The 23361-nt window shown below is 42.1% G+C and overlaps 1 protein-coding gene across 8 annotated transcripts in view; it reads right to left on the reverse strand.

Annotated features, from left to right (window-relative positions):
- The window catches only part of RABGEF1 (RAB guanine nucleotide exchange factor 1), a 102817-nt gene that overhangs the window by 49659 nt on the left and 29797 nt on the right, over nt 1-23361 (reverse strand). For 5 of the 8 annotated variants that reach the window (XM_017653164.3, XM_017653159.3, XM_017653163.3 and 2 more), the window contains exons 2-3: nt 2657-2845; nt 260-426 (exon numbers count right to left, since the gene is read on the reverse strand). In XM_017653164.3, the coding sequence (XP_017508653.2) occupies nt 260-426; nt 2657-2835 (346 nt within the window). In that variant the 5' untranslated portion in view covers nt 2836-2845. Of the gene's footprint in view, nt 1-259; nt 427-2656; nt 2846-8616; nt 9049-23361 lie in introns of all 8 variants that reach the window. The other 3 variants (XM_017653162.3, XM_037002596.2, XM_073215226.1) reach the window with 2 other exon arrangements.

The following is a 23361-nucleotide window of genomic DNA, read 5'->3' on the forward strand; positions in this document are numbered from 1 at the left end:
GGAGGCAAACAAATTATATACTTCAGTTCTCTTTATTACTACTACAGAGTAAGCAAACTTCTCTAAAACACGACCTCCTCCAACCAAAGAGATTCCTGGTTTCACATACTATCTGACCCTCAAACGCAACTTTGGTTTCAAATTTGAGTTGACATTCTCTGAACACTTACAGAAATTAAAAAGCTGAGCCCACATGCACTGTGGACCCACTCCGTTTTTCATTTGGGCACAAAAGAAAATAAAAGAATCAGAAAATTACCCTTCTTTGATCCAGCCCTGGTTGAAGCACTGAAGAATTTCTTTACTGTTGTAACCTTCCGGGTCTTCTCATTGGTTTTCTTTTCTTCAAACTTTGAAAATGTGAGGGATTGGGCCCCCTGGCTGCTCTGACTGCTGGCAAAGGCCTCTTCCTCCTCCCGCTGAAGTCTGTAATTCAAGAGAGGATTAAGAACAACACAGACATTCTCCATAAACCCAGTTTTCCTCAATGAACTGAGGATGATCAGGAATTTTAGCAATGGAGGCTAAACACACTAAATAGGTCGGTCTGGGGTCTCTGATATGAAACTATCCTACATACTACTAGATTTCAAAGGGACCTTTCTCCATTGATCATGCTCATTCAGCAGATGTACTAGGGTTACATTAAAGAAAGAAAGTCCAGTCCTTTTCCCTAACCAACTCAAGAACAGAAGGAAGAAAGTAAATAATCACCATATAGTGTGACAGTTCCTATAGCAGAAAGTGAAACCCAAGTTCTACACAGAAAGAACAGCTAAATCTGCTGAAACAGTCCAAGGTTCTACAATAGTGACATTTAGGCCAGCCTTAAAGGACAAATAGGATTCCACCAAGTGAAAGGGCATTCCAGGAAAAGGGAATTACAGATGTGAATGCATGTGGTTTTGGTGTGGACCAAGTTCAACGTAGACTACTGATGGCATGATAGACTATGACGCAGGATACACAGGTAGGCACTAGGTGGTAATAAGCCTTGGCTGCCAATAGAATCCTCAATTTCATCATGGGGTGGGGAACCAAGAAAGGCTATAAATCCAATACATTATCATTATCAAATCTGTGGTTGAGAAAAATAATGCAGGTATCTGTGTGACAACTTAAGGAGCAGATAGACTAGAGATAGGGAAAATAATTAAAAATATATTACAAAGAATTAAGTAAGAGAAAATAAAGATCCAGAAACCAGGAAAGAATGAAATTCAAAAGACTTCTCTAAGCTGGAATATGTAAAACTTGCTTAAGTAGTTGTAGACAGTGTGGGAGGTGAAGGAAAAATTAAGAATGACTCCAGTGTTTTTTAATTAACTAAATAAAACAGTGATGTCATTAATCGATACAGGATTAGGGTTAGAAGGGTTAGAAATTATGTTGGGAGTGGAGATTAGAGCACATAAAAGCAATAAATTTGGCTTTGGACCCACTGAATTTGAGGTATTTATAATGACTCTCAAGGCTACCTAAGAATAATTCTTCAGACAGCACCATGAGCACCACCAGGGACCTTGTTAGAAATGCAGATTCTCAGAGGAGTCAGGGACTAAGGTTGGGATCAGCAATCATTGTTTTTATAAAGCTTTCCAGGTAATTCTCATGCCTGTTCAAATTTGAGAAACAGGGTTATAGGAAATCTCAAGCAACTGGAAACAGTAAGAAGAAGTAACAAAATTACAGGTAGAAGTTAGTCTGAGAATGGAACAGGGAAACATCTTTCTCTGAGACAAAATAGAAATTGAAAATATTAGTACATTTTGATTTGGAGAGGGGAAAAAGTAAGCTAGTCACACCTAGTGGCCGCTAACTTATAAAACAGGATCAGCTACTGAGAATATCAGGAGTACCCTGGGAAACCTGAGAAAATGGCTCATGTTCTATGTCTACTTTTTCTCTTGACCATGGAGTCACTAAAAGCAGAGTACGATGTATAATTCTCTAGATGCTGTAGATGCTATAGCTTTTAGATATAAAAAACCAGCAAAAGCTGTCAGAGCTCAGTTTGACTTTGTTTTATTGAGAAGCTTTACAGTTTCTAGGATACTCTGCCTTAGAATTAACTTTATTCAGGCATTTTATTAGTCCCTATGTTCACCAGCCATTCTACCTTTTAAATTTTTATTATAGTCCTATTTCTGGATAATACAAACTACTTTTGAACAACAAACCCCACCTTTGGTGAAAAGTTAAATTTCCATAATGCAAGGACTATGTATACAAATCAACAGGTTTCTAGTATCATGTGGTTATCACTATGCCAGCTGCCATGCTAAGTATATTTGAAGAATGAGGAAAATAATGTTTGATAGTAGTAGCTATGTACCAAGCCCTTTGTTGGTACTTCATATATATTACCTCATTTAATCCTCACCATGGAGTACATTTAACTCTGTTCTTCTACTCAAGAAGCTTATTGTCTATAGAACTAAGACACATCAAACACAAAATAACTAAAAGTTAAGACAAAGACAAACTGAAGAAATCACTGAAAGCTGTTCATTAAATGTTGGCTGAAAAGAGGGGGAAAACATTAAGTCAACCTGCTAATAGCTCAAAACAAAAGAGAAAAACATATTTTGGCAATGACAGAGCTTATGCATACAATCATCTCACTGTTAAATCACCCCTAGTTAAGTCCTTTTACCGCTCTGCCAGTTCCCAGTCTTCCTGAATCTGCTTCTGCCTGGCTTTGTGGTACTCCTCCCTCCAGCACTTGGAGCAGAAACCCTGCCAAGCAGGGTTGCCATAGTAACCACATCCTTTCTTGCACAGGAGCTCTGACTGATCCACGTGAATTCCTCGGCGTTCAGACTTAAGGCTCATCTTCTTCCTGCTAATCAAGTGGCAAACAAGAAAAGTGTTGTTGAAAATGAACTATTATTCTTTCATCAGCACAGCAATTAAGAACAAAAAAAAGTGAGCCCACAATATTCATGCTTCTTGTGAGAGGGAAGAAAAAAAAGTTTAAATAAAGCAAATTCCTGACATAGTTATACTGAAAGACTTCTTGTTTCCTTCTCAATAATATAAAGCACACTTTAAGAAAGGAGTAATATTGGATTAAAGACCTAAATGTAAGACATGAAAATTATAAAACTCCTATAAGAAGACACAGAGTAAAAACTTCATGGCATTGGACAAAAAGCACAAGCAAGCAAACAAAAACAGACAAAAACGTGGACTCTATCAAATTAAACACTTTTTTACAGAAAAGCAAACTTATCAACAGAGTGAGAAGGCAACCTAAGGAATGGGAAAAATTATTTGCAAACCATATATCTGGTAAGGGGTTAATACCCAGAATTTATTAAGAACTACAATGCAAGAATAAAAATAATCCAATTAAAAATTCGCAAAGGACTTGAAGAGACAGTTCTCTAAAGAAAATACACAAGTAGCCAACTAACATGTGAAAAGATGCTCAATATCATTAATCATCAGGGAAATGCAAATCAAAACCACAATGGTTAATACCCCACATCCATAATATTCCACCAGCAAAAAAAATCAGAAAGTAAGTGTGAGTAAGGATGTGGAGAAACTGGAACCCCTGTATAGTTGGTGGGAATGTAAAATGGTGTAGCCACTAGGGAAAATAGTACGGAGGTTCCTCAAAAATTAAAAATAGAATTACCGTATGATCTGGAAATCTCATTTCTGGGTATATATCTAAAAGAGTTGAAAACAGACCTTGATGAGATATTTGCATCATTATCTGCACAGGAGCATTACTCAAATGGATTTTTTAATTGTGAAAAACAAAATGTTACTATCTTAACCATTTTTAAAGTGTAAAGTTGCATTACTTATACACATCTTTTGTTCAACAGATCTCTAGAACTTTTTTGTCTGACAAAATAGAAACTCTGTACCCAGTGAACAATTCCTCTTTGTTGTCTCTCCTGAACCCATCACTTCCTCTCCACCCCATCCCCCAGCCTCTGGCAACCTTATGTAGGCGGAATCAAATAGTATTTCTCTTTCTGTGAGTGGCTTATTCTACTTCGCACAATGTCCTGAATGTTCATCCTTGTTGTAGCATATGACAGGATTTCCTTCTTTTTAAGGCTGAGTGATAATCCATTGTACATACCATATTGTCTTTATGCATTCATCCTTTGATGAATATTTAGCTTGCTTACAACTCTTGGCTATTCTGTTTTTCACAATTAAAAAATCCATTTTAATATAAAAAGGGGAGCTAATAGATCCTTCTTAGTTGCTACCAAAAAAATTCTACATTTTGAGCCTGAGGGATAAAGTACAATCCTTTTGAAATACTGTATTCTTTTTTTTATTTTAATTTTAATTTTTTTAATTTTTAATTTTGGTATCATTAATCTACAGTTACATGAAGGACATTACGTTTACTATGCTCCCCCCTTCACCAAGTACCCCCCACATCCCCATTCACAGTCACTGTCTATCAACATAGTAAGATGCTGTAAAATCACTACTTATCTTCTCTGTGTTGCACAGCCCTCCCCGTGCCACCCCAACACTATACATACTAATCATAATGCCCCCTTTCTTTTCTTCCCGCCCTTATCCCTCCCTTCCCACCCGTCCTCCCCAGTCCCTTTCCCTTTGGTAACTATTAGTCCATTCTTGGGTTCTGTGCTGCTGCTGCTGTTTTGTTCCTTCAGTTTTCTTTTGTTCTCATACTCCACATATGAGTGAAATCCTTTGGTACTTGTCTTTATCCACCTGGCTTATTTCACTGAGCATAATACCCTCTAGCTCCATCCATGTTGTTGCGAATGGTAGGATTTGATTTTTTCTTATGGCTGAGTAATATTCCATTGTGTATATGTACCACATCTTCTTTATCCATTCATCTACTGATGGACATTTACGTTGCTTCCGTATCTTGGCTATTGTAAATAGTGCAGTGATAAACATAGGGGTGTACCTGTCTTTTTCAAACTGGAGTGCTGCATTCTTAGGGTAAATTCCTAGAACTGGAATTCCTGGGTCAAATGGTATTTCTATTTTGAGCATTTTGAGGAACCTCCACACTGCTTTCCATAATGGTTGAACTAATTTACATTCCCACCAGTAGTGTAGGAGGGTTCCCCTTTCTCCACAACCTCACCAACATTTGTTGTTTTATGTCTTTTGGATGGTAGCCATCCTTACTGGTGTGAGGTGATATCTCATTGTGGTTTTAATTTGCATTTCTCTGATCACAAGTGATATGGAGCATCTTTTCATGTGTCTGTTGGCCATCTGAATTTCTTCTTTAGAGAACTGTCTATTCAGCTCCTCTGCCCGTTTTTTAATTGGATTATTTGCTTTTTGTTTGTTGAGGTGTGTGAGCTCTTTATATATTTTGGATATCAACCCTTTATCGGATCTGTCATTTTCAAATACATTCTCCCATACTGTAGGATACCTTTTTGTTCTATTGATGGTGTCCTTTGCTGTCCTTTTCAGCTTAATATAGTCCCATTTGTTCAGTTTTGCATTTGTTTCCCTTGCCCAGGGAGATATGTTCAAGAAGAGGTCACTCATGTTTATGTCTAAGAGATTCTGGCCTATGTTTTTTTCTAAGAGTTTTATGGTTTCATGACTTACATTCAAGTCTTTGATCCATTTCGAATTTACTTTTGTGTATGGGGTTAGACAGTGATCCAGTTTCATTCCCTTACATGTAGCTGTCCAGTTTTGCCAGCACCATCTGTTGAAGAGACTGTCATTTCCCCATTGTATGTCCATGGCCCCTTTATCGAATATTAGTTGACCATATATGTTTGAGTTATTAATGTTTGGAGTCTCTATTCTGTTCCATTGGTGCCATTTCAGGCTTTAAGTGCTGGCTCTGTTCTTGTGCCAGTACCAAATTGTCTTGATTACTGTGGCTTTGTAGTGGAGCTTGAAGTTGGGGAGTGAGATCCCCCCCACTTTATTCTTCCTTCTCAGGATTGCTTTAGCTATTCGGGATCTTTGGTGTTTCCATATGAATTTTTGAACAATTTGTTCCAGTTCTTCCTTCTTTAAATATGCCTGGATTGCTATATACTTTCCTCTTAAGACTGCTTTTGCTGTATCCCACAGTAGTTGGGGGCTTTGTGTTGTTGTTGTCGTTTGTTTCCATATATTGCTGGTTCTCCATTTTGATTTGGTCATTGATCCATGATTATTTAGGAGCATGTTGTTAAGCCTCCATGTGTTTGTGAGCCTTTTTGGTTTCTTTGTACAGTTTATTTCTAGTTTTATGCCTTTGTGGTCTGAAAAGTTGGTTGGTAGGATTTCAATCTTTTGGAATTTACTGAGGCTCTTTTTGTGGCCTAGTATGTGGTCTATTCTGGAGAATGTTCCATGTGCACTTGAGAAGAATGTGTATCCTGTTGCTTTTGGATGTAGAGTTCTGTAGATGTCTATTAGGTCCATCTGTTGTAGTGTGTTGTTCAGTGCCTCTGTGTCCTTACTTATTTTCTGTCTGGTGGATCTGTCCTTTGGAGTGAGTGGTGTGTTGAAGTCTCCCAGAATGAATGCATTGCATTCTATTTCCTCCTTTAATTCTGTCAGTATTTGTTTCACATATGTTGGTGCTCCTGTATTGGGTGCATATATATTTATAATGGTTATATCCTCTTGTTGGACTGAGCCCTTTATCATTATATAATGTCCTTTTTCTTTTGTTACTTTCTTTATTTTGAAGTCTATTTTGTCTGATACTAGTATTGCAATACCTGCTTTTTTCTCTCTGTTGTTTGCATGAAATATCTTTTTCCATCCCTTGACTTAAAGTCTGTGCATGTCTTTGGGTTTGAGCTGAGTCTCTTGTAAGCAGCATATGGATGGGTCTTGCTTTTTTATCCATTCTATTACTCTGTGTCTTTTGATTGGTGCATTCAGTCCATTTACATTTAGGATGATTATTGAAAGGTATGTACTTATTGCCATTGCAGGCTTTAAGTTTGTGGTTACCAAAGGTTCAAGGTTAGCTTCTTTACTATCTTACTGTCTAACTTAACTCGCTTATTGAACTATTATAAACATAGTCTGATGATTCTTTATTTCTCTCCCTTCTTATTCCTCCTCCTCCCTTCTTTATGTTGGTTGTTTTGTTCTGTGCTCTTTTTAGGAGTGCTCCCATCTAGAGCAGTCCCTGTAAGATGCCCTGTAGAGGTAGTTTGTGGGAGGTGAATTCCCTCAACTTTTGCTTGTCTGGGAATTGTTTAATCCCTCCTTCATATTTAAATGACAATCGTGCTGGATACAGTATTCCTGGTTCAAGGCCCTTCTGTTTCATTGCATTAAATAGATCATGCCATTCTCCTCTGGCCTGTAAGGTTTCTGTTGAGAAGTCTGATGATAGCCTGATGGGTTTTCCTTTGTAGGTGATCTTTTGTCTCTCTCTGGTTGCCTTTAATACTCTCTCCTTCTCCTTGATCTTTGTCACTTTAATTATTATGTGTTTTGGTATTGTCCTCCTCAGGTCCCTTCTGTTGGGAGTTCTGTGTACTTCTGTGGTCTGATCGATTATTTCCTCCCCCAGTTTGGGAAAGTTTTCAGCAATTATTTCTTCAAAGACACTTTCTATTCCTTTTTCTCTCTCTTCTTCTTCTGTTACCCCTATAATGCGGATATTGTTCCGTTTCGATTGGTCACTCAGTTCTCTTAAAATTCTTTCATTCCTGGAGATCCTTTTATCTCTCTCGGCATCAGCTTCTCTGCGTTCCTGTTCTCTGTTTTCTAGTCCATTAACGGTCTCTTGCATCTCGTCCATTCTGTTTTGAAGTCCATCCAGAGCTTATTTTATTTCTGTATTCTCCCTCCTTAGTTCTTGCATATTTCTCTGCAAGTCCATCAGCATGGTTATGACTTTTGTTTTGAATTCATTTTCAGGAACACTGGTCAAATCTATCTCCCCAGCTTCCTTTTCAGGGGAAGATGTAGCAGATGTCAAAGCTGTCTGGGCTAGTCTTGTCTGGATCAAATTTTTTTGCCTTTTTAGGTTAATAGGTGCAGTGGTGAGCTACTGGCTTTCTGTCAGCTGGGAGAGCTAAGGCTTTCCACTTGCTCCTGGCCTCTTTACCGGGACAACTGCGACCCCTAGTGGCTTGTGTTGGGCAATTGCGTGTAGACTGGGTCTCTGTATCTTGCCCGGCCGGTATGGAGGAAGCTCCCTTGCTGTGGGCATGGCCAGCCTCAGGCTGCTGCTTTGCTATGGCGGGGCCCTGGAGGGATAATGGATGGGGGGCTGTTTGGCTGTTTACCTCCGTGAGGGGTCTCAGAGCTGTTGCCCAGGGGGTTAGTGTGCCTGGAGTTCCCTGGAATTTCCAGCTGCTGGACTGTGACCCAGAATGCTTCCGCCCAGCTGTGGCGTCCATGTCTCTTTAAGACTTTCAAAAAGCACTCGCTTTTCTTTGTCACAGGGGCACCGGCTTCGGGACCTGCTCAAAGATCTTGCTGCCCTGTTTCCCTACTTTCCAGCACCCCACGCATGCATTGTGTCTGTGCTCTGGTGCGCATGGCTAGGGCCGGGTGATTAGCAGTCCTGGGCTCCCTCTCCCTCCCTGCTCCAACTCCTCTCCTCCCACGGGGAGCTGGGGTGAGAGGCACTTGGGTCCCACCAGGCCAGGGCTTGTATCTTACCCCTTTCACCAGGCGCTGGGTTCTCGCAGGTGTGGATGTAGTCTGGCTGTTGTCCGGTGTCTTCTGGTCTCTCTTTTAGGATTAGTTGTATTTGTTGTATTTTCAAAAAGATATGTTTTGGGGAGGAGATTCCCACTGTCCTACTCACACCACAATCTTGGCTCCACCCCTGAAATACTGTATTCTTAATACAGTATTTGGCTCAAAAAAGAAAACTTCATTTTAATGGTATGAAAGTTAAACTACTTCGTTTTGAATGAAATAATGTAACATTTACCAAGAAAATGAGTGTAATTAGGAATACTGGGAAAAAGATGATGTAGGAAGGCGAGACAGAAACCAAACCTCCTCCCAAAAATCACATAGAACATGAAAATACAGCAAATACAACTAAACCTGAAAACGACCTGAAGACTGCAGAACTATCCACATCTGGGGAAGAGAAGAAGACATCACAGAAAAGGGCAAAGTGCCAAGCCGAGATCCGGTGAGACCCAAGCCCCTCCTACCACCCGATCCCAAAGGTGGAAGGAAGAGAATCGGAGCAACGAGGGAGTTGGAGACCAGGACTGCTGAACACCTGGCCCTGGAGATCTGCCCTGGGAACACGAACCCACATTACCTGGTGCTCTGGTAATTAGCAGGGCTGGACAACAAAGACTGGCAGAACGTTCAATAAGGCTGAGATTTCAGCTACTTGTGGAGAACAGGTATGCTCTATCAGCCCCCGGAGACAAAAGCAAAGCAGGCAGTTTGAAAGACTTCCCAGTAGCGAGATGGGCACCATAGGGGCAAGGTTTACACAATGCTCTGTTCAGGAGAAGGGGCAGGTGGACAATATCTCCCCAGCCTGCCCTCAGCCCAACAGGTTAGGAACTCTCAGGAGCCCCAGACACTCCATCCCCTTGGCTGGCAATACAGCCCCAAGGGTTTTTGTGGTGTGCAGCCAGCCAGCAGGTAGACCTTGCTCTCAGGTAGGCAGAGGAAGACCCTCCCAGCTTTTTCAGCCCTGTTTTGGGCCAGCTGGGAAACTGCCTGAGGGAGCCAGCCCCAGGAGCTCCTTCTTCCTGGCAGGTGCCTGTCCCCACTATTGCTACAGTCCGGGCGGAGAGCAGCTCCACCCACAGCATCTCCAAAAGCACAGCACTGAGGCTCCTCCCGGCATGCATGGCCCTACTGCCTGGCAGGGGAGGCAGGCATTGTAGCCGGGAAGGCAGAGGGAGACCCTCCCAGCTTTCTCAGGCCTGTTTCAGCCCATCCAGGGAAGTACTGTGAGAGCCAGCCCTGGGAGCTACTTCTTCCCAGCAGGCACTGGTCCCACTGGCCTGCAGCCCCCACCATTCCTGCCTGCCAGGCAGAGGGCGGCTCTGCCCACAGCAACTCCAGAGGCACAGCCCTGAGTATTCTCCCTGCATGTGATCAGCTGACAGCCCACACAGCCCACCTGAAATCAGATCACTACAAGCCAGACAGAAAGGTGTCCAGCCCACTGCATGCCAACAGCTGGGGCTCCTGTACAGGAAACTGAGTTTCCAGGCACTAGAGGACACCTTCTCCATACAGCTATTATTCTATGGGAAACACTAAATAAAATGAAGAGGCAGAGGAATTTGGTCCAAACAAAACTACAAAATACCACAAAAAGGACTGAGTGAAACTGAAATCACCAATCTTCTTGATAAAGACTTCAAAGTAAAAGTCAAACATGCTCCTGGATCTACAGAAAAATATTCAAGATCTCAGGGAGGAACTCAACAAAAAAGACTATTTCCAAAACAGTCACTCAGAACTGAAGAATACAGTATCTAGAAGGAAACATACAATGGAGAGATTTAATAGCATGCTTTCGCAGGCTGAAGAAATCATAAATCTGAAAATTAGGGAGTAAGAAAACAATGAGGCCAAAAAACAGAAAAAAGGACTTCTAGGAATGAAAGAATAGTAAGAGAGCTGTGTGACCATTCTGAACAGAACAATAGTCACATAATAGGGGTACCAGAAGAAAAAGAGAGACAAAAGGATAGAAAATCTCTTTGAGAAAATAATTGTTGAAAACTTCCCCAAATTGGGGAAGAAAATAGACATTCAGGTCAAGGAAGCACAGAGAGCCCCTAACAAAAGGAAACCTAGGAAGACAACACCAAGACATATAATAATTAAAATGGCAGAGTTCAAGGACAAGAAGAGAGTATTGAAAACAGCCAGAGAGAGAATAAAGATTACTTATAAAGGGAACCCCATCAGGCTATCAGCAGACTTTTCAGCAGAAATTTTACAGGCCAGAAGGGAGTGGCATGATGTATTTAATGCAGTGAAACAGAAGGACCTCCAACCAGGAATACTCTACCTGGCTAAATGATCATTTAATTTTAAAGCAGGGATTAAACAAGTTTCAGATCAACAAAAACTGAAGGTATTCACCACCAGTAAGCCAGCCCCACAGGGTATGTTAAAGGGACTGCTCTAGACAGAAATGTTCTTAAAGGCTAAATAGCTGCCACCAAAGAAAATAAACCCACAATAAAGGCAGTAGACCAGTTAATTACCAAAGAAGTCCAAAATTAAATCAACTACTCACAAATAGCTAAGGGATACACAAAAAGTACAGAATATGACACCTAATATATAAAGTGTGGAGGAGGAAGGAGTCGGGGGATGGGGGAGTACCTTTAGATTGTGTTTGAAATACAGTAATCAGTGATTTAAGGTAGAGTATTAGACAGGAAGCTATCATTGAATCTTTGGTATCCACAAATACAAAGCCTCCAATGGCAATAAGTATGTATCTATCAATAATCACTATAAATGTTAAATGGACTGAATGTACCAATCAAAAGACAAGAGAGTGGCAGAATATATTAAAAAACAAGACCCATACATATGCTGCGTACAAGAGACTCACCTAAGACCCAAGGACATACACAGACCCAAGTGAAGGGATGGAAAAAGATAGTTCATGCAAATAATAGGGAGGAAAAAGGAGTAGCAGTACTTACATCAGACAAAATAGATTTCAAAACAAAGAAAAGTAACAAGAGACAAAGAAGGACATTACTTAATGATAAAAAGGTCAGTCCAATAAGTGGTTATAACCATCATAAATATCTATGCACCCAATATAGGAGCATCTAAATATGTAAAACAAATACTAACAGAAATAAAGGGGGAAATAGACTGCAATACATTCATTTTAGGAGAATGTAACACACAACTCACACCAATAGCCAGATCAACCAGAGAGAAAATTAAGTAAGGAAACAGAAGCACTTAAGAATACATTAGAATGGATGGACCTAACAGTATCTACAGAACATTCCACCCCAAAGCAGCAGGATACACTTTCTTCTCAAGTGTACATGTTTTCCAGAACAGATCACATACTAGGACACAAAAAGAGCCTCAGTTCAAAAAAACTGAAATTGTATTAAGCAGTTTCTCAGATCACATGGTATGAAACTAGAAATAAATTACACAAAGAAAACAAAATAGCCTACAAACAACATGCTTCTAAGTAACCAATAGATTAATGATCAAATTAAAAGAGACCAAGCAACATACACACAAAAATGAAAACAAGAACTCAATAGCCCAAAACCTGTGGGATGCAGTGAAAGCAGTTCTAAGAGGAAAGTATATAGCAATACAGGCCTACCTCAAGAAAGAAGAACAATCCCAAATAAACAGTCTAAACTCACAATTAAAGAAACTAGAGAAAGAAGAACAAATGAAGCCCAAAGTCAGTAGAAGGAGGGACATAATAAAGATCAGAGCAGAAATAAATATAATTGAGAAGAATAAAACAATAGAGTCAATGAAACCAGGAGCTGGATCTTTGAGGGGAAAAAAAAAAAAGATAAACCCCATCCAGACTTATCAAGAAAAAAAGAGTGTACACACATAACAAAATCAGAAACGAAAAAGGAATAATCACAACGGACAACAGAAAAATACAAAGAATTATTAGAGAATACTCTGAAAAATTATATGCCAGTAAAAAAATACAACCTTCCAAGACTGACCCAGAAAGAAACAAAATATGAGCAGACCAATTACCAACAATGAAATTGAACTGGTAATCAAAAAATTACCTAAGAATAAAAAGCCTGGACCAGATGGCTTTACAGCTGAATTTTATCAAACATGAAAAGGCATGCTAACACCCACCCTTCTTAAAGTTTTCCAAAGTAGAACAGGAGGGAATACTTCCAAACTCATTCTGAGGCCAGCATCACTCTAATAGCAAAAACAGACAAAGACACCACAAAAAAGGAAAACTACACACCAATATCCCTGATGGACATAGATGTAAAAATCCTCAACAAAATATTAGCAAACTGAATCCAAAAATACATCAAAAAGATCATCCATCATGACCAAGTAGGATTTTCTCCAGGGATGCAAGGATGGTACAATATTTGTAAATCAATCAATATTATACACCACATCAACAAAAAGGACAAAAATCACATGATCATCTCAAAAGATGCTGAAAAGGCATTTGAAAAAATTCAACATCCATTCAGGATAAAAACTCTCAATAAAATAGGTGTAGAGGGTACGTCCTCAACATTAAAGGCCATATATGACAAACCCACAGCCAACATCATACTTAAAAGCAAAAAGCTTAAAGCTTTCTCTAAGATCGGGAACAAGACAAGGATGCCCTCTCTCACCACTTTTATTCAACATAGTACTGGAGGTCCTCGCCACAGGAATCAGACAACACAAAGATATAAAAGGCATCCAAATTGGTAAGGAAGAAGTTAAGCTCTATTTGCAGATGACATGAGATTATACATAGAAAAACCTAAGGAATCCACCAAAAAGCTATTAGAACTAATAATTGAATTCAGCAAAGTTGCAGGATACAAAATTAATTTACAGAAATCTGTTGTGTTCCTATATACTAACAATGAACTAGCAGAAAGAGAAATCAGGAAAATAACTCCATTTACAATTGCATCAAAAATTGTAAAACACTTAGGAATAAACCTAACCAAGGAGAAGAAAGACCTTTACTCTGAAAACTATAAGACACTCAAGAGAGAAATTAAAGACACGAGTAAATAGAAATCTACCCATGCTCATGGATAGGAAAAAATAATATAATCAAAATGGTCATCCTGCCTAAAGCATTCTACAGATTCAATGCAATCCCTATCAAAATACCAACAGCATTTTCAACAAACTAGAGCAAACAGTTCTAAAATTCATATGGAACCACAAAGACCCTAAATCGCCAAAGCAATCCTGAGAAAGAAGAACAAAGCTGGGTGGATTATGCTCCCTGACTTCCAAGTTCTACTACAAAGTCACAATAATCAAAACTTTTAGTACTGGCACAAAAACAGACCCAGAGATCAATGGGACAGAAAAGAGAGCACAGATATAAACCCACACATACGTCATCAATTAATATATGATAAACGATGGAGAAAAGACAGCCTCTTCAACAACTGGTGCTGGCAAACTGGACAACCACATGTAAGAGAATGAAACTGGATGGATTATTGTCTAACTCCATACACAAAGTAAATTCAAAATGGATTAAAGATCTGAATGTAAGTCATGAAACCATAAAACTCTTAGAAGAAAACTTAGGCAAAAATCTCTTGAAAATAAACATGAGCAACTTTTTCCTGAACACATTTCCTCAGGCAAGGGAAACAAAAAATGAGCAAATGGGACTACATCAAACTAAAGCTTCTGTACAGCGAAAGAAACCATCAGTGGAACAAAAAGGTATCCTACAGTATGGGAGAATATTGTAAATGACTTATCTGATAAGAGGTTAACATACAAAACATATAAAAAGCTCACACACTTCAACACCCAAAAAACAACCCGATTGAAAAATAGATGGAGGACCTGGACACTTCTCCAAAGAAATTCAGATGGCCAACAGGCACATGAAAAAAATGATCCACGTCACTAATTATCAGGCAAATTCAAATTAAAAGCACAATGAAATACCCCTAGCCAGACTTATCAAGAAAAAAGAGAATCTACACATATAAACAGATTCAGAAATGAGAAAGGAAAAATCACTATGGACACCACAGAAATAAAAAAACAACAACAACAACAAAAAAAAAAACCATATTGAGATATCACCTCACACCAGTTAGGATGGCCAACATCCAGAAGACAAGGAACAACAAATGCTGGCGAGGATGCAGAGAAAGTAGAACCCTCCTACACTGCTGGTGGGAATGTAAATTAGTTCAACCATTGTGGAAAGCAATATGGAGGTTCCTCAAAAAACGAAAAATAGAAATACGATTTGACCCAGTAATTCCACTCCTAGGAATTTACTTGATTGAAACAAGATCCTTGATTTGAAAAGACATATGCACCCCTATATTTATCACAGCACTATTTACAATAGCCAAGATATGGAAGCAACCTAAGTGTCCATCAACAGATGAATAGATATGGATATAGAAAATGTGGTACATGTACACAATGTAATATTATTCAGCCATAGGAAGAAAAGAAATCCTACCATTTGCAACAACATGGATGGAGCTAGAGGGTATTATGCTCAGTGAAATAAGCCAGGCAGAGAAAGACAAGTACCAAATGACTCCACTCATTTGTGGAGTATAAAAACAATGCAAAACTGAAGGAATAAAATAGCAGCAGAGTCAGAAACTCTGAGAAGGGACTACTGGTTACCAAAGGTGGGGGCTGGGGAGGTAGAAGGGGATTAAGGGGCACTACAATTCACAATCACCATATAGGTAGGTCACTGGGATGGTAGTACAGCATGGAGAAGACAAGTAGTGACTCTATAGCATCTTACTTCACTGATGGACAGTGACTGCAGTGCGGTTGGTGGGGGGGACCTGATAATATGGGTGAATGTAGTAACCACAATGTTGCTCATATGAAACCTTCATAAGATTGTATATCAATGAATCAATGATACCTTAATAAAAAAGAAAAGAAATACACATTTGGTCATTCATATGACCAAATAATATTTACCAGGTATATCTGGTCCTTATCCACAGTTCCTGAAAACACTGCACAGTCTTAAAGGTGAAACTGGTATTTCGTTATTTGGACCCTCCACCGAAGCTGGGGTGGAGGGGGTGGGTGGTAGGGGCTGGAGGTTGCATCAGCCAATGGCCAATAATTTAGTCAATCTTGACTATGCAATGAAGCCCTCAAAAAACCCCTGAGAAGAGCTTTTTGCTCTCTCTCTGTGCTCCACTTTGCTTGGTTGGATACCGCTGCTTGGTCAGAGAGCTTCTATGCTTGGGGAACCAAAATGCCTCCACGTACCACCCAAGCTCCACAAAAACAGAAGCTCCTTTATTCAGAACTTTGCCCTATGTCTCTTCATCTGGCTGTTAACTTGTATCCTTTATTAAACTGATAAACGTAGGTGTTTTCCTGAGTTCTGTGAGCAGCTCTAGCAAATTAATTGAACCTAAGCAGGAGGTCATGGGATCCTCCAGTCTGTAGCCGGTAGGCTGGGGCTTGTGACCACCAGCTGGAGTAGGGGATGGAGGGCAGTCCAAGTAGGAGCCCTTAACCTGGGAATCTGGTGCTGTCTCCAGGCAGATAGCATCAGAATCGAGTTGAGTTCTCAAACACCCTGCTGGTGTTTGAGGATTGCTTGGTATTAATATACTTACTTATACGCATTGGAATAGGGTCCAGGTACCCAAATGAAGTTTTACTATTATTACTGCTGTTCTAGTTATACTATTATTACTGCTGTATAATATTGTTATTGTTATACATATATGTAGGGAAAAAATACACCACTGCATCTGGTGTTGGATGAGTGGGAATAACAACACTTCTCCAAGGAAATGTTCAGTAAGCACATGAAAACATGTTTGACATCATTAATCATCAGAGAAATGCAGATCAAAATCACAGAGATACCATTTCACATCAAATCAGATGACTAGGATAAGAAAATCAGGTAATAACAAGTGTTGACCAAGATGTGGAGAAATTGGAATCCTCATACACTGCTGGTGGGAATGTAGAATGGTGAAGCTGTTCTTGGAAATTCCCTGACAATTCCTCAAACGATTAAACATGGCTACCATAAGACCCAGCAATTCCTAAGTATACATAATCAGTACATATACTCCCAAGTGTATTCCCAGCAGTTCTCAAGGTATATGCCCAAGAGAAATGAAAACACAGAAACTTGTACATTACCTTTCATAGCAGCATTATCCATAATAACCAAAAGGTGGAAACACACGTCCATAAATTAATGAGTAGTTACTCATTAATAAACAAGATGTAGTAGATAGCCACACAATAGCATATTATTGTTATTCAGTCTTAAAAAGGAATTTAGTGCTCATACATGCTACAACACAATGAAACTTGAAAACATTAGGCTAAGTGAAAGAAGCCAGGCATGAAAGACATAATGATCCCATTCACATGAACGTCTAGAAGAGGAAAATCTAGAGACATAAAGTAGATTAGTTGTTTTATAGGACCAAGGGGGATAGGATGGGAATAAAGGAGACAGCTAATGGTATTGCTACATTTTTTTGATGTGATGAAAATATTCTGAAGTTGGTTGTGGTGATGATTGCTACTGAATTGTATGCCTTTCAAATGGGTGAATTCTCTGGTATGTGAACTGTATCTCAATAAAGTTGCTTTTAAAATAACAATCAGAAGAGAGGGCAGAATGGGAAGTTAGAGAGACTCAAAGCACTACTGTTGGCTTTGAAGGTGAAGAGACTATAAGCCAAGGAATGTGTGTGGCTTCTAGAAGCTGAGAATGAAACTGGCTGACAGCCAGCAAAGAAATGAAGACCTCAGTCCTAAAACCACATGGAACTCAATTCTGTCAGCATGAGTATGTCTGGAAGCAGATTCTCCTCAGAGACTCCATATAAGAGCCCAGGCTGGCAGACCCTTTAATTTGACCTCTTGAGATTCTTAGCAGAGGTACCCAGTGAGCTGGCTAGGAGTTCTCACATAGAGAACTATGAGGTAGTAAGTGGGTGATTTAAGTAGCTAAATTCTGTGAGCCGCTCTAGTAAATTAACTGAACCTAAGCAGGAGGTCGTGGGATCCTCCAGTCTGTAGCCAGTAGGACTACAATACAGGTCTCCTTTCCATTTCTCTCTTTTTGGGGCCTTTGCACATGTGTCATAATGCTTGGAATGCTGTGCTCCTTGCTGTTCATATGGTGATTTCTCTGTCATCATTTATGTTTCAGCCTTCGTGTCACACTTTAGAAAGCCTTTCTCTGGCCACTCTATTTAAAGTACTACCTACCCCAACATAACTGACCCTTACCTCCGCCCTGGGCCCAGCACTGTTTCTCCATATCACATCTATTTCTAACAAGGGTGGCTATGGAAAGGTGTGCAGTAGAGTTAACCAAACAAGCCTGAGAAGCTCAAATCATGCACATTCTCAGAAGGGTTGGGTGTTTGTGACTGGCTCTTGCCAGCTCCTCGGAACAGAAGTTGCAAAGCATCCTCACGTTCACGTACTAACTGATAGGGTGTTCTGTATGCTTGGGTGTTCTAAACAAGTTGTGCAAACAGTGTTGATAAAATAGTGAGCACCTGCTTTTCTTCTAGGGGTCTGGAGTTGCAGTAACTGTGCTCAAGCACGAGGGCACTTGCACCTATGTGGCCAGCCTCCTAGAAAAGCCCTGGAATCCTAAACGTACATGAGCTTCCCTAACAAACACTTCAGAAAACACTTGTTACCACAGTTTGTTACTAGGGGATTAAATACACCCTGTTTAACTCTACTGGGAGAAGTTTCTTAAAATCCTTTAAACTCTGCTCAATGTACCATTTTCCTTTATTGATTATACTTTATATCACTTCACTGTAATAAAACATAGCCAGGAGTATATGAGTCCTGTGAGTCTTCTAGTGAATTACCAAACCTGGAGGTAATCCTGGGTAATACCAATACAGGGTATGATTATAAAGGAGTGTCATGTGGAAGATCTTGGTGGTAACAGAAGAGTTCTCAATTTTGACCATCCTGGTAACTTACAAGCATCTATGGCTGTGATAAAAATGACAAAAAACTACTCTGCACGCATTGTACATATGTCCATTTCTTGGTTTTGATATCGTACTACAGTTACTTAGGATGTAGCCATGGTATGAAGAGTACATAGGACCTCTCTGTATAATCTTTGCAACTTCCTCCTAATCTGTAATTTCAAATTAAAAGTTTTTAAAGATTCCATTAAAATTTAGAAAAGAGTATCTATGATTGAACCAACGCGTATCAGTTAAGCACACCGCTGAGATCATTTGTTCTAAGTATGGAAGACAAAGTGAGCAAATGAACCACCCAAAGTGCACGTCATGATCTGAATGGTTATTTAGTGGTGATGACAGATTTGTTTCAGTGCAGAAAACAAGTATAGTCAGCACACCCAGATTAGACATCAGAGTTATACAGACAGCATCTCCTCTTCAGTTACGGAGAAATATGGGAAACCCAATTCTCTTTCCTGGGCAGAAGGCCCTACCCCTAGGCAGTGGGGCCATAATCCAAGGGCAAGGTACCATTGAAGGGTCCCCACCAGTAAGATGGCAAACTTCTGGCTTCTCTTCAGGGTCCTCAGTTCCCGCCGGCGCCACCTGAAGCCCAATCACCTCTTGCCCCCCTCCCAATCCCAGCACCTAGCCAACAGCCACCAGCCCCGTAGAAGTGACACCTCAATCAATTCATGCCCCCTCCTATATAACCCAGCACCTTTCCCTAATAAAGCGGAACTCTCCGGTGAATTGCTGCTATGTGTCGCTCCTTTCCTTTCATTGGTGCCGAAACCCGGGAGACGGGACACCCCAACTGGGCCCCTCTTCCCCCCGACACCAGCAGCAGCTTGCCCTCGTCCTCTTTTTACTGCGCTGGCTCATCACACTCACCACTCCTCTCTGGCCTTTAGGTAAGTCTTCCCCCCGGAGTGGGCCACTCTTCCCCGAGCTATCGCAGTGCCATTGACCGTGATCGTCCAGCAAGGCCCTGACGCACGGGGATGAGGAGGGAACGCTCCCCGCCTCAGGCCTTCACGGCTGCAGCGGACACTCAGGCCCCTCCTCCAAAAGCCATAAATCCCCGCCTCAAGCCTTTAGGGCTGCGGCGGACGCTCAGGCCCCTCCTCCGACAGTCAAACGCATTCACCATCCCTTCCATCAGTGCTGAAAGTTTTCAAGCAAAATTTCCCCAGGGTGGGCCACTCTTCCCTGAGATATCGCAGTGTCATTGACCGTGATCGTCCGGCAAGGCCCTAACGCTCGGGGATGTGGAGGGAACTCTCCCCGCCTCAGGCCTTAATGGCTGGGGCGGACCCTCAGGCCCCTCCCCGAACAGCCATAAATCCCCGCCTCAAGCCTTTACGGCTGCGGCGGACACTCAGGCCCCTCCTCCGACAGTCATAAATCCCTGCCTCAGGCCTTCACGGCTGCGGCTGACTCTCAGGCACCCCCATCCAACAGCCATAAATGAGGTGACTCCTTTGTGGATGAGAACGCTCCCTTTTACCCCGTCCTTCTTCTGCTCCGTCCGCCGAAAACGCCTAGCGCTAGGTACCTCGTGACTCCGGCACTCTGCCTTCTTAGGGAAGTCTGGGTGATGACCCACACTTCCCAAGAAATTCCGACTCGTATACAAGTTTCCGTAGACCACCAAGGATCATCGGGGACGCCCTTTGTCTCCTTGCCGTCTGCCTCCGGTCCGATGATCTCCGTTCGTCTTCCCCTGTTTGTCTCCTTCTCTGTCCTTTAGCCATGGGAGCCTCCTCATCCCTCCCTGAAAGTTCACCTCTTGAATGCCTAAGCATCTGGCTACCCCCTCCCTGATGCCTGATATAAAACCAAAACTTCTCCATAAATATTGCTCCCAAGATTGGCCGACATAACCCCTAGACAATAACAACCAATGGCCCGCAGGGGGAACTCTTGATCCTAACATCACTCGTGATCTTTTTAACTACTGCGAGCGCCTGAAAAAATGGAAGGAGATTCCCTATATCGAAGCTTTCCGCCTCCTCCTCTCCCCGCCCCCTCCCAAGTTCTCCTAGTCTGCAAGCCGCCGCCCCCGCAGAAGCCTCCGGTTCACTCCCTTCCCCTTCTTCTCCTACAACAGCCCTTCTCCCTTCCTCCCCAACCATCTCCTCCCCCATCTCACCTCCTCCACCTTCATTCCCTGCAGATTAAGCCTGAGCCTTTCATCCCCCCCTTTAACTAGGTCCCAGGGGCCTCCCTCCGTCTTTGCCCTCATCACCTGTTTCTCCCTGTTAGGGACCGCCTTTGTCTTCTCACATGTTTGTAGAGAGAATGGGAAAGCACCTTCCCCCATGTCTGAATGCAGCATGAGAAAGCACAAGCTAGAGAACAACCGGTGCTGTCCGTAGACGTTATCTGTCCACAAAAACATATCTTGCCAAGACTCCTCACTCTGAAAATAGGGAGACCTTCAAGATGTGTAGAAACACCGCCCCTGCTTCTAGCTATGCCCTTCCCCCACTTGCCGATGTGGCAGGAATAGAAAACAACGCATTCCATAAGCAATTAACTGAAGCCCTGCTGTAGCTCAGTAGAGCATGGGACTCTTAACCTCAGAGTCATGAGTTCAAGCCCAACTAAAGCAGCAGAGGCAAGCAGCTGGGCTGCTAGCTGGCGACATGTAGGTCCGATTCTATCTTTCTTTATTTTCTTTGCCCCCCTTCTGCACTTCAGGACCTGCTCGACTAGGCACGGCTAGACCGTGTCACTCCCCCACAGACTGAGCCAGAACCCTTCAGTCCCCCTCAGACTCAGTCCCGAGAGCCTCCCAAAATTATCGCCCCCCTCCGGGAGGTAGCAAAATCCGAAGGCATCGTGCGCGTTCACGTCCCTTTCTCCTTAAGAGATATAGCCTAACTAGAGAAACGCCTAAGTTCCTTTTCCACTGATCCCATGACATACATCAGGGAGTTTCAATAGACCCTCCAGTCTTACAGCCTCACACATCATGACATTTTCATGCTCCTGGCCAATACTCTCCTCCCTGAAGAGCGTAGATGAGTTTAGGACTTCGCCCAAATGCAGGCTACTGAAACCTACAGGACTGACCCCACCTATTCCCCTGCCCCCACTGCTGTCCCCAAACAAGACCCACACTGAAATTATAACACCACCATGAGTCTCCGCTCTCGAGATATTTTTGCCTCCTGCTTAATAGCAGGTCTGAAAAAGGCCAGCTTGTAAAGTAGTCAATTTTCAAAAGCTCCAAGACATAATTCAAAAGAGAGATGAAATCCCCTCCGAGTTCTTAGACAGAGTCACTCAACCCTTATTACAGTATACCAGCCTGGACCCAGAAACACCTGAAGGAAGACATGTCCTTATGACATACTTCCTAGCTCAAGGCTACCCTGACATTAAAGCTAAACTCAAAAAGTTAGAACAGGGCCCCACTACCCCACAGACTGAGATCCTAAGAGTGGCCTTTAAAGTCTTCCATAACTAAGAGGAGGAGAAAGAACACGGTAAACAAAAGGCTGATCAGGCCAATTTCCAGATGTTGGCCCAGCTGATAAAACCACAACCTGAGCGCCCCTCTACAAACAAGCCCCCTCAAGAGCTTGTTTCAAGTGCAGAAAAGAGGGACATTGGTCAAGGGCGTGCCCCTCCCCCAGATCTCCTACCACCCCATGCCCCAGATGCCACAAAAAGGGCCACTGGGGGTCTGATTGCCCAACCACCCGAAGGGGAGGCTGGACGAACAACCCCCATCCTAAGCCCGCCGTAGTGGGGCTGGCAGAAGAAGATTGATGAGGCCCGGGAGCTTCTCGCCCGACCATTTCCATCACCAAACAGGAGCCCAGGGTTACTTTAACAGTAGACGGTCACCCCATCTCCTTCCTCCTAGATACAGGAGCCACCTTCTCAGTCTTGTGAGAATACCAGGGCCCTACCACGCCAGCCATTACTCCTATAGTCAGAGTAGGAGGTAAACAGATTTTCCCATTAAACCCCCCAACCACCCTTTTATGCACAATCCAAGACAATCCCATACCTTTCTCCCACTCCTTCCTGGTTATGCCTCAGTGTCCCATCCCTTTACTAGGACGAGACATCCTTTCCCTCCTCCACGTTTCCATAACTATATCCACTCCCACAGCCCCCAGTACTCCCTTTCTGATGGCCCTCATAGCCGACGACCCCCCTCTACCCAACGAAAGCTCCAGTTCTGCCCTCATACACCCTGTAAATCCCAAAGTCTGGGACATTACAAGCCCCTCCGTGGCCCTATGTCCCCCTGCCTCTATCAAATTATGTGACCCCTCTCAGTATATCTGTCAGGCCCAATACCCCCTAACCACTTCAGCCCTCAGAGGCCTCCAATCCATCATTCAAGCAGACCCACTCACTCCCCATTTAATACCCCCATATTAGCTGTTAAAAAAACCAACGGATTTTTCCGCCTTGTCCAAGACCTTCACTTCATCAACATAGCCATTGTCCCTATCCATCCCTTAGTTCCAAATCCATACAGCCTCAGCATCCCACTTCTCAGTCCTATATCTCAAAGACATACCCCCATATTAGCTATAAAACAAACCAACGGATCTTGCCGCCTTGTCCAAGACCTTCGCCTCATCAACATAGCCATTGTTCCTATCCATCCTGTAGTTCCAAATCCATACAGCCTCAGCATCCCACTTCTCAGTCCTAGATCTCAAAGACCCATTTTTCTATCCCTCTAGACCCCTGCTCCCAAGATTTT

Source organism: Manis javanica, chromosome 10 (assembly GCF_040802235.1).
Source record: "Manis javanica isolate MJ-LG chromosome 10, MJ_LKY, whole genome shotgun sequence".
In the NCBI taxonomy this organism is placed as follows: Eukaryota; Metazoa; Chordata; class Mammalia; order Pholidota; family Manidae; genus Manis; species Manis javanica.